Source organism: Alosa alosa, chromosome 5, assembly GCF_017589495.1.
Source record: "Alosa alosa isolate M-15738 ecotype Scorff River chromosome 5, AALO_Geno_1.1, whole genome shotgun sequence".
NCBI classification, from domain to species: Eukaryota; Metazoa; Chordata; class Actinopteri; order Clupeiformes; family Clupeidae; genus Alosa; species Alosa alosa.
This window is the reverse complement of record NC_063193.1, coordinates 33,525,670-33,543,358: the sequence shown is the minus strand read 5'-3', so window position 1 is coordinate 33,543,358 and position 17,689 is coordinate 33,525,670. Positions and strand designations below refer to the sequence as shown.

Genomic DNA, 17,689 nt, shown 5'->3' with positions numbered 1-17,689 from the left:
GTTCCATAAGGCAGTGTTGTGGTGTGCTAAATGGGTTCCATAAGGCAGTGTTGTGGTGTGCTGATTGGGTTCCATAAGGCAGTGTTCTGGTGTGCTAATTGGGTTCCATAAGGCAGTGTTGTTGTGAGCGAGCGAGCCCCATGTTTTGGATGACACACTCGGCCAGCTATGCAGGCAGCGCTCGAGGATCCTTATCTTCCATCCTGCCCCCCCGACCCCCGACCCCGTCGCCACGGCGATCCCAGCAGCAGGCCCGTGTCAGGCCACTGACAGCTCTTAGATAAACAACCGCTGAGCAGCAGCCGTGTGTGTGTGTGTGTGTACGTGTGTGTGTGTGTGTGTGTGTGTGTGTGTGTGTGTGTTAGCCTGACATCATCCCAGCCCAGGCCTTCCTATACAGCGCTATCTCATCCCGTATGTGTGTGTGTGTGTGTGTGTGTGTGTGTGTGTGTGTGTGTGTGTGTGTGTGTGTACATCTCATCCTGTATTGATGAGAGCAGTGCTGATTTTTCCACTGTTTCTCTCCCGCTCACACGATCAGAGTCAGAATGCTGGCGCTCCAAGCTCACAGAGCCGATTGTGCTCTCAGTGAGAGTTATCACTGGGAAACACACACACACACACACACACACACACACACAAAAACAGTCTAAATCCACAGTCACTCTGAAGTGGCTGCACTCGCGTGTGAAGAATAATCCAATCACAGTCACAAGGTCTTGGTCACAGTGCGAAGAGCAGCAGTGGTCTCCAGGACAACTGGTCACTGTGTGTTGGCTGGTGTAGCCGGAGCTGCACCTTGCACAGTAAACCCCTTTAACACTGTCAAACACTGAGTCAACATGGCGCTAGCTCAACCTAGCAAACAACAGGCTGTCAAAACGCAACATGCTCAATTCAGAAGATATTTACACAAAAATATATTTATATTTTTTAAATATTTACAAGCCTACAAGGAAATATTTGTAATGAAAAGTAACCAAATTATAAATGTTGGTAAAATAAGGTGGCATTTGTGAAAAATAAGGCATTTGTGACACCCACCGAATCAATGCCACTCAATGGTCACTAACGCCTGGCCTCTGGCTGCTATGATCAGTCACTATGGTCAGTGAAACGCTTCTGTAATGTGTGTGTGTGTGATCTGTGGTCAGTGAAATGCATCTGTAATGTGTGTGGTCTGTGGTCAGTGAAATGCTTCTGTAATGTGTGTGTATGGTCTGATCTGTGGTCAGTGAAATGCTGACCCGCTGACTTTGGGTCATCTCAAATGGCCTCCAGGTTTGGAGAAGATGTGAATGATGTGCATGCACACTCACAACAAACACACAAACACACACACACACACACACACACCACACACACACACACACACACACACACACCCCTTCCTCACTTTCTCCAGTCCACTTCCCACTTCCCTCCAAAGGTGAGTGCAGAGAGGAAAAACTCTGAGGTAGGCCAACGGCTCTCGCTCACACAACAGTTCTCACACGGTCCCCCCCCCCCTCCTCTCTCTCTTTGTTATTCTCCCATCACTGGAGAGGAAACACAAGCTCTGGGGATGACCAATTGTTCTCCTCTCTCTCTCTCTCTCTCTCTCTCCTTCTGTCACACTCTCCTCTCTCACCATCTCAATGTTCTTTGTCTTTCCAAGCTTAACTGAGACATTTCAGCACTTGAGTTACCAAAGCATTTACAAAGCGTGCAACACATGAAAGAATAAACCATTGGCACATGTCCTCACACACACACTCTCTCTCTCTCTCTCTCTCTCTCTCTCTCTCTCTCTCTCTCTGGAACAGGAAAGGCTTGTGGTGGCCAAGGACACTACAGAGAGCATCCTGGCCAAACGCACCGCACCGTAACTGGGCCACACCGTAACTGGGTCGCACCGCACCGTAACTGGGCCGCGCCGCACCATAACTGGGCCGCACCGCCGCTCCGCACCGTAACTGGGCCGCGCCGCACCGTAACTGGTCCGCACCGCCGCTCCGCACCGTAACTGGGCCGCACCGCCGCTCCGCACCGTAACTGGGCCACGCCGCACCGTAACTGGGCCGCACCGCACCGTAACTGGGCGCACCGTAACTGGGCCGAGCCGCACCGCAACTGGGCCCTCAGCCCAAGAGCTGCCCGGGTCCAAATGTGATCCTGATCCACTCAGAACCAGAGCAGGAAGTGACCTTAATCAGAGCCCACAGCATGCAGCTCTCCCTAAAACACACACACACACACACGCGCACACACACACACACACACACACACACACACACACACTCCTGTACGCTCTTATCTCTCTGTCCTCCTGAATGTGAACCATATTGTGCTGCCAACCCAAGGGCGCCTGAACTCACAGTGAGCGTGTTTATACTTCAACGCCCATGTCTGTTTGTGTAACTCCTGGAATACAAGCCTCCTATATGTGTGTGCGCGTGTGTGTGTGTGTGTGTGTGTATCTGAGCAAGTCAGTGAGACAGTGTATGTGTATGTGCTTGCGTGCATGTATGTGTGCATGTGCACATGTGTGAGTGTGTGTGTGTGCATGCAAAAACAGAGAACTCATTAAATCCAAAGATTCTAGAGTACAGTATATTTTAAAGGTTCTAGAGTACAGTATCTTTTAAAGGTTCTAGAGTACAGTATCTTTTTTTTTACATTGTAGGAGTCCAACAGACACACTCACTTACTCATATACGAGCTGAAGCAATTCCTCTGGGATGTGTAACTTTCCACTGTGACAAAGACAGTTCAGCACAGCACAGCACAATGTGTCACAGGGGTAAGGCTGCCAGTTCCTTAAGATGTTCATGGAGTAGGACTTTGAGGGTGTGATTGCGCACGGTCAGCTCTCCATGTCAGTAGCCATGAGTGATACTTTCAGGAACTCTAGTCAGCAGACACACACGCACACATACAACATGTGACCAGCCTAGTGCATGCTTTTCTGTGTCGATCAATGATGCTCCAGGATTCACAGGCATACACACACATATGGCTCCAGGCTTTACACGCACGCATGATGGACAAGCCATAACTGAACAGAGTGTGTTCCACATTTTCGGTTACATAACTACAAATCTGTAAAAGGGAGGGAGGGATGCCCCCACACACATGCACACACACACATGCCTCATGAACTTTTGTTTTTTCCACAATAGCGCTGTTGTCCACAGTCTTGTTTTAGAGACATTGGCAGAGCAGGGAGTGAATGAGTGCAAGTATGCGTGTGTGTGTGTGTGTGTGTGTGTGTGTGTGTGTGTGTGTGTAAGGTCAGTGGTGTCTTATCCCAGTAGTATACAGCCATAAGTCTATACAGGCAGCATGCAGCAAGTTACACAACACTAATCTCCATACAGACACTAGCACTGCTGTCATGGGCAGGTCACTGGGGGGCCTCAGGACGGGGGGGCAGGGGGCAGGACAGGGCAAGGTCCAGCCCTTTGGACCTCTCTGGCATTTTCCCCTCCAGATGACACGGCTGCCATCACGTAAAACAAAGCAAAAGCATCCGCCACTGGCCTCCATGGTGATCAGATAGGGCCGGAGATCAGATAGGGCGCTGGTCGCCATGGTGATCAGATAGGGCCGGAGATCAAATGGGGCGCTGGTGTAATCATGCTCCTTTGACAGACCCGGTGCTGGTCAGGAAGGCACGGTGGGTCAGCCAAGGGCTTGAGCTATGATTGCTCCTCTCTGCTGACCTCTCATCTGTGATCCACCCAAACACACACACACACACACACACACACACACACACACACACACACACACACACACACACAAAATACAAACACATACACAGAGCAAGCCACTGATCTTAGCAGTAAACATGTTCAAAAATCTGATCTGCAATGTCACATGTTCTAACAAAAGATGTCAGACAGAGGACAGAGGACAGAAGGCCAGTCACACAGGAAAGAAGGGATGAGCAAAGAAAGAGAGGAGAGAGGGAGAGAGAGAGGGGGGGACAAAGAGGCAGTGAGTGGGATATACATGAAGAGAGGGGGAGAGAAGAGGAAAGAGAGAGAGGAAGAAGGGATGAGCGGCAGAGAAAAAGAGAAGGAGAGAGAGAGAGAAACAGAGGAAGAGAGAGAGAGAAACAGAGGGAGAGAGAGAGAGAAACAGAGGACGAGAGAGAGAGGGAGAAACAGAGGAAGAGAGAGAGAGAAAAGGGAGAGGGAAAGAGAGGGAGAGAATGAGAGAGTGAAACAGAGGAAGAGAGAGAATGAGAGAGAATGAGAGAGAGAGAATGAGAGAGAGGGAGGATGAGAGAGAGAATGAGAGAGAGGGAGGATGAGAGAGAGAGAATGAGAGAGAGAGAGAAGGGAGAGGGAAAGAGAGGGAGGATGAAAGGGAGAGAGAAAGAAGAAAGGGAAGGAGAGAGCGGGAGAGAGAGAAGGAGAGAGAGAAGGAGAGATACAAGAAGGCTCTCACAGAACCCTTTTGACCTTGTCTGTCAACTCATGAAGCTCTTGCATGTTGTACCTGCTGTGCAGTCTTGTTTGTGTGTGCTATATGTGTGTGTGTGCTATATGTGTGTGTGTGTGTTATATGTGTGTGTGCTATATATGTGTGTGTGTGCTATATGTGTGTGTGTGTGTTATATGTGTGTGTGTGTGCTATATGTGTGTGTGTGTGTGCTATATGTGTGTGTGTGCTATATGTGTGTGTGTGTGTTATATGTGTGTGTGTGTGTGTTATATGTGTGTGTGTGCTATATGTGTGTGTGTGCTATATGTGTGTGTGTGTGTGTTATATGTGTGTGTGTGCTATATGTGTGTGTGTGCTATATGTTGTACCTGCTGTGCAGTCTTGTTTGTGTGTGCTATAGGTCTGTGGGGCAAAACATGAATTTCCACAGCCGTGGACAATAAAGATTTCTATTCTAAGTCACACACACACTGTCCCATAGTGATGAAGCCAGTCTCTCACACACACACACACACTCTGTCCCATAGTGATGAAGCGGGTCTCTCACACACACACACACTCTGTCCCATAGTGATGAAGCGGGTCTCTCACACACACACACACACACACACACACTGTCCCATAGTGATGAAGCGGGTCTCTCACACACACACACACACACACACACTGTCCCATAGTGATAAAGCGGGTCTCTCACACACACACACACACACACACACACACACACACACTGTCCCATAGTGATGAAGCGGGTCTCACACACACACACACCGTCCCATAGTGCTGCGCTCCAGGGAGAGAGAGAGAGGGGGGAAAGATTTAAACGCTGCGCTCCAGGGAGAGAGAGAGAGGGGGGAAAGATTTAAACGCTGCGCTCCAGGGAGAGAGAGGGGGGAACATTCCAAGAAGTTCCACATTTCCACGAATAGCTTCCTGCACAGACCCCTACCTCTGAGGCAGGAGGAGGACAGTCTGTCCCTCTACAGAATGCCATCAGAGGCCTAGCAGGGTGTGTGTGTGTGTGTGTGTGTGTGTGTGTGTGTTTGTTCAGTCACACAGAGAGGACGAGAACTTTCTCTGCTCTCTACACCGTTCTCACACACTCAACACGTTCACTCACACACACACACACACACACACACACACACACACACACACAATAATTCTCTCTGCACTCCACACTTCTCACTCGCACAACACATTCCAGGCTTAGAGCAGAACTGTTCTAGCCACCTGTTCCAGCACTAAAGTCCGCTTCATCACACACACACACACAGTTTGTTTTGTTCAGTCAATCTACAATAACAAATAAGAAAAACTCCCAAGTAGCCAATTTTTTACGAGCATTATGAAGTTGCAGTTTAATGAAACAGTTTGTGGTTGTCAATTCAGAGAGCAGCAACCTTAAGACTTCAAAGGCATGTTTAATCTTTCATCAGCCCAGCTCCAGCATGCTTTCATCAAGTACAGACTCTGCTGCTGCAAAACACAGACTTAAGCTTACATGTCTACCCCAGACACAGCCATAGATTAATATGGACACACACACACACACACACACACACACGTTGGATGGGACGGCATACTGGGATGGGGGTGGGGGCAAAAGGGAGACGACAGAAACTAAAACACCTTAACTTATTTGTGGCGGTCCACCACAATATCAACACTGACCACCACACAATGATTTTCCATGTTGTACTAAATTGAATGAAATCATTTCATTGTAGAGCTATGTGCACCTTTGTACAGCCTCTCCTTGAGTCTCCGTCTCTCAAAAAACCTGCATGCATGTTTAAAGAAAACATTAAAAACCCTGCAAGGATTGTTGATGGCATAGAAGACGACTGGCTAAATCGTGATTAAATCCATTAGCATCATAACCACGTCACCTACCACCACAAATAGAAATATGGGAAACACTGAACACACACACACACAAACATGCCCAAATGGACACACAAACACACACAAACAAAGAAAGCTGCAGTGCTTTGGTAGGTCTGATCAGAAGGCCTCAGCAGAACACCAGTGAAGTAAACTGAACTGCAGAGTGAAGCTCCAGCTCAGATACAGTAGGAAATCTATTCCAGAACTTAGAACTTAGAACTAGAATTTAGAATGTAAATGAACTTGAATGAGCTACCCTCCACTTAACTTCAAGGTTTTTTGGGAGTGTGTCCATGTCCCACAATTAACCACGTCATTTTATAAAAACCCACTTTACAAGACACCGCCCACACAGAGAGGCACGACAACTGGATGTGCTTTTCAACACCAAAGTGTAGACCGCACCTTCCACAGTGTGCATTGTGCTTTTCAACACCATTTCAGTGTGGAACGCACCTTCCACACTGTGCATTGTCTCGCGGTGGATTGTCTGTGAGGGCCCAAGGCCCTCAGGGCCCCACTGAGAGCAGGCTGACCGTGGCAGGGGCAGAGGCTATGGACGAGACCCAGGAGAACAAAACACTCTGGCCAGGACAAGACCTTGAATAGAGTCCGAACCCAACCCACTCTCAGAGGGGTCACACCCGTGCACGCGCACACACACACACACGCACGCACGCACGCATCTCTCTGTTAGTGCCTTTTGCTTTATGGGGTAAGTTGCAGAAACGTCCTGTCTAAAAATGTAAACATTTTACACAGCACATAGAGATCTCTTCAACCTTTCTCCAACATTTCAGTCAGTCTGGGTAGAAAACATCACTAGTCCCTGCAGTTACAATTTGACAGGCATGCAATTTCAGGGGCGTCATTAGCGCAATGGTATCCCACAATCCATCTGTGCGTCCCCATCTCTACTCTAACAGCGCTTTTATCCATATGTTCATTCAATTTAGCAATTTGTACGGTCTCTATAGTCTTTAAATAATACCATCCACAGTTTTCCTCTGTAGTAATCTTGAAACCCAAAGCACAGTATACGTTTCTCTGTAGTAATCTTGAAACCCAAAGCACACATTATACGTTTCTCTGTGTAGTAATCAGTGGACCACAAGGCAGCAAGCAAGCTCTGGTAAATAAAGAGTGAGTAGAGAAGCCTCTCTTCCTCTCCTATTTTTACATGCAACCTCTCTCTTCCTCTCCTCCATCGCCATGGCGCTAGCACCGCATTCCAACTCAAATTCCTAAAATAATCCAGCGGATTCTGTGCCTCCCACGACTTCTCTGGGAAAAAGCTGTGCTGTCCTGTCCTGCACTGTCCTGCGCTGTCCTGCGCTGTGCTGTGCCACTGCTCTGCAGCGAGGCAGGTGTGAGGGGACGCTGAGCACGTTGCGTTGCGTTGCGTTGCGTTGCGTTGCGTTGCGTTGCGCCACTGCAGCGAGGCAGCGAGGCTGCTGGAAAGGCTCTGGTGAAATGAGAGGCTGTGGAGGAGTGTGTGTGTGTGTGTGTGTGTGTGTGTGTGTGTGTGTGTGTGTGTGTGTGTGTGCGTGTGTGCGTGTGCCACCCCTGGTGAAATGAGAGGCTGTGGAGGAGAGTGTGTGTGTGTGTGTGTGTGTGTGTGTGTGGCCTCTGGTAAAATGAGAGGCTGTGGAGGAGTGTGTGTGTGTGTGTGTGTGTGTGTGTGTGTGTGTGTGTGTGTGTGTGTGTGGCCTCTGGTGAAATGAGAGGCTGTGGAGAAGACAGGCTCAGGGACAGGTCATTATGGGTCGACCGCACGCGCTCCAAAACATCTCCCCGCCCACTTTTCCGCCCGTCGTGTGTGTGTGTGGCCGTCAGACCACGCCAACTAGGGAGGCCACAGAGAACTCAACAGCGCTGCCCCGACGTTCTGCTGCAACACTAATCACACTCATTAGTCACACACACACACACACACACACAAACACACAAACACACACACACACACACACACACACACACACAGCAGAGCACCCAGAGCCAGAACTACAGACGTAAATAAAAAATAAAGGTTCATCAGCACTGTTTCTCTTTCCAACACACACACTAACTCACACACACTCACTCACACTCACTCACACACACACACACACACACACACACACACACACATACTTAATTACTATGAGCTTTCATCTGCTGAGGCAGTGTGACTTCACACACCCCTGCACCAGCGCGATTCCTGCCCATCCCACAGCTGAGCTCTGTTTGAGTGTGTGTGCGTGCGCGAGTGTGTGTGTGTGTGTGTGCGTGCACAAGTGTGTGTGTGTGAACAGTGACACCACTTCCCGACCACATCCAGCACATGGAGCTGCCCCCTCCTCCCCTCCTCTTCCTGTTGTTACAGCCAAAGGTGAACAGCGCCACTGCCCCTGCTGGACTCCCCGTGGACACAGCCGGACCTTCTAATAGGTACACGCTCAACAATACCCGCTGTTCAGCAGGCCCTCGTAATGACACACACACACACACTCGTGCACACACACACACACACTGTTCAGCAGGCCCTCGTAATGACACACACACACACACACACACAAAACTGTTCAGCAGGCCCTCGTAATGAGGCCAGGGACACATTACAAAAAAACGGGAGCAGGACCGGTCAAGCGGCGGCACTGACCAGTGGTAAAGTAAAAGAAAGAAATGAATAAATCAGGTTTTGGTGCGGCTCCCAGTGAGTGAGAGAGAATCCGAGGGACAAAGAGAGATGTCAGTGCAAGCAGAAGCCGAGGGGGGAGGGGAGCCCCAAACCACAACACAACAAAAAGGAGCTCCGCCGTTAACGCTGACCGCAACACACACTCCTGCAGCGTGAACCCCAACTACACACACTCCTCCGGCCCGCATCCCAATCACAACACACACTCCTCTGACACGCACCCCGACCACAACACACACTCCTCCGACCCACTCCTGCTTTACTGAGAGGACCCCCAACAGAAGCAGCCGCAGCAGCAAATGTAGGTGCCTCATTTCTTCTCATCCAAGTGCCTTCATGCACCCCACTCAACCAGCTGCACCCTCATGTGTGTGTGTGTTGTGTGTGTGTGTGTGACTTCAATGAAAATGTTAGATGTTAGGTGGGTGGGCAGCCAGTGAACAGTGGCAGTTCCAGGGTGACCCTGCCGATGCCCACTCTCTCGCTGGCAGTGCCCACTCTCTTCCTGGCAGTGCCCGATCTCTCCCTGGCAGTGCCCACTCTCTCCCTGGCTGTGCCCACTCTCTCCCTGGCTGTGCCCACTCTCTCCCTGGCAGCCCTGGCAGTGCCTGATCTCTCCCTGGCAGTGCCCACTCTCTCCCCGGAGCGTGAGCAGAGCCTCTGGCTCCTCCTGAGGGGGTCTACCTCTGGGGGTCCAGCAGTGTTGTGTTTAGGTGCAAAGGGACTCCTTCACACTCTCTCTACCACAATCAACCCATTTGGTGCTGAGGGGTGTGGAAAAGAGCAGCTAAGGCCACACACTTACACACTTTCTGTCATGCAGTACACACACACACACACACACACACACACACACACACACACACACACACACTGTACTGTGTACTGCTGTTTATGTGATGAGGAGCTAAATGACATTTTATAAAAGAAAGAGTGAAGGAAAGTATGTGTGAGAGATTAAGTGAGTGAACAGAAATAAATGACAAACAGTGTATGTGTGTGTGTGTGTGTGTGTGTGTGTGTGTGTGTGTGTGTGTGTGTGTGTGTGTGTATTGCATGACAGAAAGTGTGTAAGTGTGTGTGTGTACTGCATAAGAGAAAGTGTGTGTGTATGTGTATGTGTATGTGTGTCTGTGTGTGTGTGTATGTGTGTGTGTGTGTGTGTGTGTGAGAGAGAGAAAGGGACTTCTGTTAGTGGTCAGTGTGCCATCCTTCCTGTTATTCTTGGTGCAGACGGAACTCCGCGGAACCAGATGGAACCGAGCGGAAGCCCTCAGCAGACCCAGGAGAACCAGACGGAACCGAGCAGAAGCCCTCAGCAGAACCAGACGGAACCGAGCAGAAGCCCTCAGCAGTCCCAGCGTCAGCAGACCAACAGTGACAGAAGCCAGACCCCCTGTCCCCGACTCCCTTCCCTGTGCTAGACCAGCACACATACTGTACACTCATATCTCTTCTCTTCTCTTCCCTGTGATAAAGCACCACACATGTATTCATACATCTCTCTCTGTCTATTCAGCCATTCAATTCTACTGATCCCAGTACATTCATCTGTATTCATCACTGACCTATCAATCGGTCCCTCACCTATCCATTTCAGCATATAGGTCTTCTTCTGTGTCAATCCATCACTTACACCACACCCACCTGGAAAAACGCACCATGAGTGCTGTGGCTGTATGAAGTTCAGCACCGTACCACCACATGGGTTTGTTTACGCCAGAACAGAAAAGAGAACTCAACAGAGTTGGAAGATTCATAGAGGTGCTTTTGCCATGTGTGTGGGCCTGGGGCCTAGAGGACATCAAGGATGTTCTGTTCTTGCCTGTCCACAAAACACATGCAACTTACATACAAGCACTTATGTTAACAACCACTCAAGTTCATGCACATGAGAATGCAGATAGGCCTAGGTGCACACACACACCTGATCTTATTTATCCGTAATATCAGCGTCTGAGAGAACATGAAAATGATTCCAGAACACCGGGGATCAGGATGTCACCCACTGCATCACCTAACCTACCTGACTACCAGGAACAGTGCTATTCTCACCACCGGGCAAAGGCTCATCTTATTTGAATAGTGGGAAATCATGCAAATTTAAGCTTTCAGTTCACACACGGTGTGTAGGCTAGTCCTTGTATTTGGAATTCATATTTGCAATCCAGTCACCGCTGGCGTCAGTTCCTTAATGAGAGGAAAACGCAGTGCACCTTTAGTTTGTACCTTGAATAAAAGCCATGGCAACAGTGGCTCCTGAGCGCACGAGACTAAAAGAATTACTGAGCCAGGGTCAGGTGCTAACAGAACCAGTCTAATCACACCTCATGGACGTAATGATACGATGATGGATAACACACAGCCTACAACACATAGGCCTATTCTTCTGAAGGAATACAAAAGAACAGGCTTTCATTACACTTGGCTATAAAATGACCCATGTCAAATGCATGCATTGTCTATATTACCAATAGTCAATGCCATGCCATAGTATAAAGTATCCGTGGAAATACGGGGTTCTCGCTTAAACTTGAATACAAATGACGGGTGGTCTTAGAGTTTACCTTGAGGACGATTTGGCAAAGTCTCCACCATCCAGCAGTCTGATTTTGCAGAATAGAACTCCGTTCACAAAAGGCACGGCTGTCAGTTCTTCGAGCGTGAAATGCGTCTGAAACTTAAATTTCTTCTTCTTTATTAGAAACGCCATTGGTCTGTGGACTTGTGCTGAGACGTAGTGCTTCAACCAAAAAAGTAAAACAGGGAGACTTAACGCGTAAAATGTAACTTTATGACGAGCATTGCCAGTGGTGAATAGCAGCAATCAGTCCGGGGCCTGAAAGTTCTTCTGTCTTATCGCTTGTTTCATCCGCATCTCCTATCGCCAACGGAGAAGGCCTGTAAAACAAACAACGATCAACAAACACGCAGAAGTCCTATAAACCCCCAGACTATTAAAAAAATATTTATTGTCATCATATCAAAGAAGTAGAAATGAAGCCTAGCCTACCTCCTCCGGGATCATCAGCTCGCGTTTGTCTTGCTTAGAGACCTCCACAGACAATCTAGTCCTGAACTCGATTGTTTCAGTCTTTCTTCCTACACCTTGGAAGCCTGTTGTAGCCTGTTGTTATTAGCGGTTACAACTGGGGTAACAGCACCGTGGTATACTATGCTGCACGGAAAGAAAAGTCTGCGATGTGTTCAGCGTCTGCAAAATAAAGGCTATACCCTTCTGTAAACACTTTTAACACAAGCACAATGCAATCCAAAAGATGGTTAAACCTCAGATACTGATGTGGCAACCGCTTTTGTGAAAAAGGGGAAAAGATTCAACTACATTTTTTCATCATGACATCCAAAAAAAACAAACATTGAAAGTTACTATTAGGCTCATAGCCTAATGTTTGGAAGTGCTCCGATTTCAATTGTGCGGGAGACTTTTGTACTCCGCTCTAGGCTACTCAAGCGCCGCCCTAATGCGTCATAACGGTAGGATTTGTTAGAAGACTGTTACCCCGGCTTTCCAAACGAAATGTCTAACAAATTACAAAAGTCATGTCTTCAAACATAAGGTAGCCTAACCATTTTGAAAATAAGGAATTACAAGGCTAAGTAAATTCTAGAAGGATAATTATACCAACCACATTCACAGTTTAGTCAAATGTTGTATAAGGACAAAACAAACAGGGGGAAAAACACTGACTACATCGCAAAAAATGTAGCTAAATAGACACCATGTATGATTTGATGAGTGTTTACAAAGCCAACTGGTACAGCGACCTCTGGCGCTGTAACGTGGCATTGCTTGGGGAACACAGTGCCTTCTATCTGGCGACTCTTCCAGTTCACATAATTAATTATCTGTCTGGTCTTCTGCAGAATAATGACAAGACTGGACATGGTCTGTTGTTCAGTATTAAGACAATGAAAGAAATATCAGGCATCAGTAAGGTAATAGCGAATTTAATGAGTTTGCAATGACAGATATTGTATTTCAACAACTCTGAACATTCATGTCTTCTTGGATTTGTTTTCTGTCTGACAAAATCCATGCATCTTGAAATACAAATAAGGCCAAAACAAGTATTTTATTTGACTGAAACTCAATGCTTGATTTTAAAACTGATTTCTTACAAATGCATTCAAATGGAGTGTACACTGAACCGTTCACATTCAAATATCTGTCCTATCATTTGTAGTCACTCTGCTGTTTCATAAATTATGTTCAGAAAATAAAAAATAAGTTATTCAACTTCGGAGGAAGACAACGTCAGGGGGAAAAATACCAAAATATTGATGCACCATCATACAACATGGCTTGTAAAATCCGTAGTCAGACAATAAGCAAACACACTCCACGAGTTTTGCACAATAAAACTCCATCATCATATTTCAGTCCCAATGTATGTACAACGTAGTACCATCTACTGCAACCAGCGCATAGGCGCGATACTCCACAACCTAGACCAAGTCAAACACACATTTTAATATTCCTGTACACAAATGCGGTTCCACACAAAATCACTTTCTTTTGAATACACACATATACACATACACACACACACACACACAAAACACACACAGACATTGAGAAACACTTCACAGAAGCACTCCAGTTTCCTCCCACTAAGACAGAATGACACACACACACACACACACACACACACACACACACACAGAGTTCACAGAGTCATACACATCTACCTTCACCCACACACACACACACAATTTACAGAGCCATTTTCATCTACTTTCACTCACTCACACACACAGTTTACAGAGCTATTCTCATCTACTTTCACCACACACACACAAACAGAGTTTACAGAGCCATACACATGTACTTTCACCCACAGACATGAACAAAACACATTCACAAACGAATCTAAAATCACACACACACTCACACACACACACACACACACACCGTCAGTAAACAAAAATCTAAACACACACACACTCACACACACACACATACACACGTCAGTAAACAAATCTAAACACACACACACACACACACACACACACACACACACACACACACACACACACACACACACATACGTCAGTAAACAAAAATCTAAACACACACACACTCACACACACACACACATACACACGTCAGTAAACAAATCTAAACACACACACACACACACACGTCAGTAAACAAATCTAAACACACACACAGATTCCTGAGTCTACTGCACGTCCTCGGCTTGTTGGGTGGTGGCGGGGGCTTTGCTCTCCGCTCCCTCGCTCCCTGACGTCGCCACGGCGACGCCCCCCAGGCTGTTGGCGCTCTGCAGGAACTTGCGCAGGTCCTTGAGCGCGGGCCGGAACATCTGGATGAGGGCGAGCAGCGCGGCCTGCGTCCCCTCCAGCGCCTGGGCCTGCCGCTCCTGGGCGCACGCCTGCGCCTCCTGCGAGCGCCGGATCATCTGCAGCAGGTCGTTCTGGTTCTCCAGGTGCTGGGCGATCTCGCGCACGTGCAGGTTGGTGACGCGCTGCTCCTGCAGCAGCTTGGCCGAGTTGAGCGCGATGCGGCTCTTCAGCTCCTGCGGCTTCACCGAGCACTCCGTCGCCTGCGCCGCCAGCACCTCCACCGGCGCCGCCTCCGTTGTCACGGTGACGGGCGTCTCCGTGGTGCAGTACTCCACCATGCCCTCCTCCAGCGTGTGGTAAGTGGTCTCACCTGAACAGGAACCACCACACACACATAGGCATCAACACATACATCAGCCACTACACACACACACTACACACACACACACACACACACACACACAGGGTTGTGCACAATTCGAATTGCAATTCTGCTTCCTGTTTGCTACCTCAATTGAAATGCAAATGAAATTCAAGAATTTAATTGGAATTTAAGAGCCAGTTTTAATTCAGTTCTGGAATTTTGCACAAGCCTGACACACACACACACGCCCCAAGTACCCAAATCACATACCAATACAGACGGTATACACTCGAGATGGCCAACTTCCTCTCTACTCTTTCAAGCATCATAATAAAGGGTCATTTTCAGTCTCTTCCGGAGGTTATGTCATCTGAATTTGGCATTTGAATCTGGTTTTCTTGTTCTTGGAAGAATAACAATCACGACTATCCAACATTTGAAGTGAATGTGTCATATGGTTTCAATACTAAACCCCATGCTACCTCATTTGATCTGGAACTGAAGGAGCTGATGGATATTCTAATGGATGGCAATGGATGTTCCGTAAATAGGTTTTAACTTCACAGGCCGCAGAGGCAGTCTGGGTGTTTGCTTACACACAAAGAGACACCACATCACCACAACTGCACAAACTATTTGTTTTAAGTGTCAGATGTAAAAAAAAATATTTTGGCCTATATGGCTCTAAACTTAATAAGGGTATTCAGGACAGGATATCTCATAGAATCCAACTTTATGCCTACTTCTGATCTGTCGACTAAGCCTAGGTCTGCTTCAGTCTACAAATTAATTAACGGTCAGAGCAATCGGCACTTATAAATATTTAACATTCAGAGTTCACCTAGTGAACTACCACCGTAGCATAGCCTACTGGACCGTCAGTCTCACGTTTCACCGCGCACTTCCCGCAAGCAAAGCCTAGGCCTATTCTTTTAGCGTACGTTAACGTAATTGACTTACTTTGCGTGAGAGTGACCGTAGCCGCTGAGCTCATTGGCACAGGAACACTGATCTCTGCGCTCGCTTCGCCCGCGGGAAGGCTGATGATTGTGGCTTCTCCCAGGAGGTTACAGATTCTCTGCTGCATTGAAGTCAGAATGACTGGCACTGAGGTGCAGTCGCCAGTGCCTTCCATTGCTGCGCGGGCCTGAGCCACTTTCCGCCGCACTTCAGTCTTTAGATCTGACCACTTCTTCTTTACCTCAGCCAGTTCCCTTTGACAAGTAGTCACTGCATTTACACGCTTCAGTATCTCAATCCATGCATTGTTTTTGGCGATGTGAGTAACGCCAGCGTTGAAGTGGTTAACTAAAATGTGTTTCTGTTTTTCCATCTCCTCAACAATGATTTCCACCTCCCTTTCAGAGAAATTCATTTTCCTTTTTTTAGCTTGTGATGCCATGACTATATGAAATATTACTTTTTTTAAAGAATAAAAGTGCGTAATATACGTAAAATAGTAAGTTTTTCTCGACTGAGCTGCGCAACGTAATGGCTTCTAGAATCGGCTTCTTCTTCCTACAACAACGTTTGCGTCCGTAATGGCTGAAGTCCCGCCTCCTCCATATGACAACTTTGATTGGTTCAACCATGCCTATGGGGTACACTTCGTCACCCTCTGTAGTTGCTGAATACACTGTCACTCAAATACAAAATGGGTGGTTCAGCCTTTGACTGGACACAGGTCTATTCCAGAAAGTATCCAACAGGTGGCGATATTTCTCCGCTTAGGAACACAAAACACTACAGAGGCATGGCTGCTGCAGGAAATAGACTGGATGAGTCATGAAATCTTATACTATAGGCTATTTTCTTCCTCTGTACATGAAGACATAATTTCTTTCAAGCAATGTAAATATTAATGTTAGAGGTAAGTAGGGTAGAGGGAAAAGTGTGTGTGTGTGTGTGTGTTTAGAGGGTGAACATGACATGCCATAAATAATTAGGCCTACATTTTCAAAAACCAAGGATCCAAACAAATACATCACTGTGCACTATGCATATGGGATTATCTTATTTCACCCACCATGGGCCACAAAACTTTCCCTGCAGCCACATGGCAGCTCATGCAACATCGGTCAGCTGGCCTGGGACTCTGAATATCAGCTGCACTGCCTTTGCAAACCTCTGCAGCAGAAGAAATAGTTATCTGGTCTTGGGAAGATAAAGTCCTGTTAGAAAATTGACACCCTTCCGGTGAGTTGAAAGCTGTTAAGTATTTCAGTATCAGGTCATCTATGGTGGTCGCTAGCCAAAGCCTGATAGACACTGAAGCGTTCAACCGGAGGGTTGCCGGTTCGAGCCCCGACCAGTGGGCCGCAGCTGAAGTGCCCTTGAGCAAGGCACCTAACCCCTCACTGCTCCCCGAGCGCCGCCGTTGTAGCAGGCAGCTCACTGCGCCGGGATTAGTGTGTGCTTCACCTCACTGTGTGTTCACTGTGTGCTGTTTGTGTTTCACTAATTCACCGATTGGGTTAAATGCAGAGACCAAATTTCCCTCACGGGATCAAAAAAGTATATATACTTATACTTATACTTAAATGCCATTTGGGCTTAACCATGCGATCTTTATCAGGGGTCTTTTGGCTGATGCTAATGGCACGCTGATTCCACCACACACCCCTGATGCTAATGGGCACACTGATTCCACCACACACCCCTGATGCTAATGGGCACACTGATTCCACCACACACCACGTAATGGATACTCTGACTCAAGTTTGGTGTGAACCCTGAGCCTGCATTAATACATTAATGCAAAGTATATCAAGAACAGCTCACACACAGTGTCCAAAGTAGGCATATGCTGTACAATCATGCAATGTATAGTCCAACATAGCTAAATCATCTCATTAGGATTCTTTGTAGTGAAAGACTGAGTTTCTAAGTAATATTTTGTCTCTGACTGACTGATCTAAGAAAAACAATTTGAGCAGTCTCCCTTTGTCAGTCTGGTTGCTGTTCAGTGTAGTCCATCAGTCACTGTTTCTGAA

The 17,689-nt window shown here is 47.5% G+C and overlaps 1 protein-coding gene and 1 long non-coding RNA gene across 2 annotated transcripts in view; both read right to left on the bottom strand.

Annotated features, from left to right (window-relative positions):
* LOC125294910 overlaps nt 1-12,403 on the bottom strand; it is an 18,995-nt gene extending 6,592 nt beyond the window's left edge. The window contains exons 1-3 of the long non-coding RNA XR_007193582.1: nt 12,018-12,403; nt 11,572-11,905; nt 10,412-10,414 (exon numbers count right to left, since the gene is read on the bottom strand). This is a non-coding gene — a long non-coding RNA (uncharacterized LOC125294910). The remainder of the gene's footprint in view (nt 1-10,411; nt 10,415-11,571; nt 11,906-12,017) is intronic.
* A 554-nt stretch (nt 12,404-12,957) lies between these two features.
* On the bottom strand, nt 12,958-16,225 carry naif1 (nuclear apoptosis inducing factor 1). The gene is made up of 3 exons (XM_048243781.1): nt 15,657-16,225; nt 14,195-14,702; nt 12,958-13,471 (listed from the first exon to the last, which is right to left on the bottom strand). Exons 1-2 carry the CDS (start codon nt 16,096-16,098, stop codon nt 14,209-14,211), a joined length of 936 nt encoding a protein of 311 aa, XP_048099738.1. The 5' UTR covers nt 16,099-16,225; the 3' UTR covers nt 12,958-13,471; nt 14,195-14,208.
* Between the last annotated feature and the right edge of the window lie 1,464 nt (nt 16,226-17,689).

Bases quoted from the DNA above. Each gene is read 5' to 3' on its own strand.
- naif1 (XM_048243781.1), bottom strand. From the start codon at position 16,098: ATGGCATCACAAGCTAAAAAAAGGAAAATGAATTTCTCTGAAAGGGAG. The intron at 14,703-15,656 runs GTAAGTCAATTA...GTTCCTGTTCAG, and splicing joins TACGGTCACTCTCACGCAAA to GTGAGACCACTTACCACACG.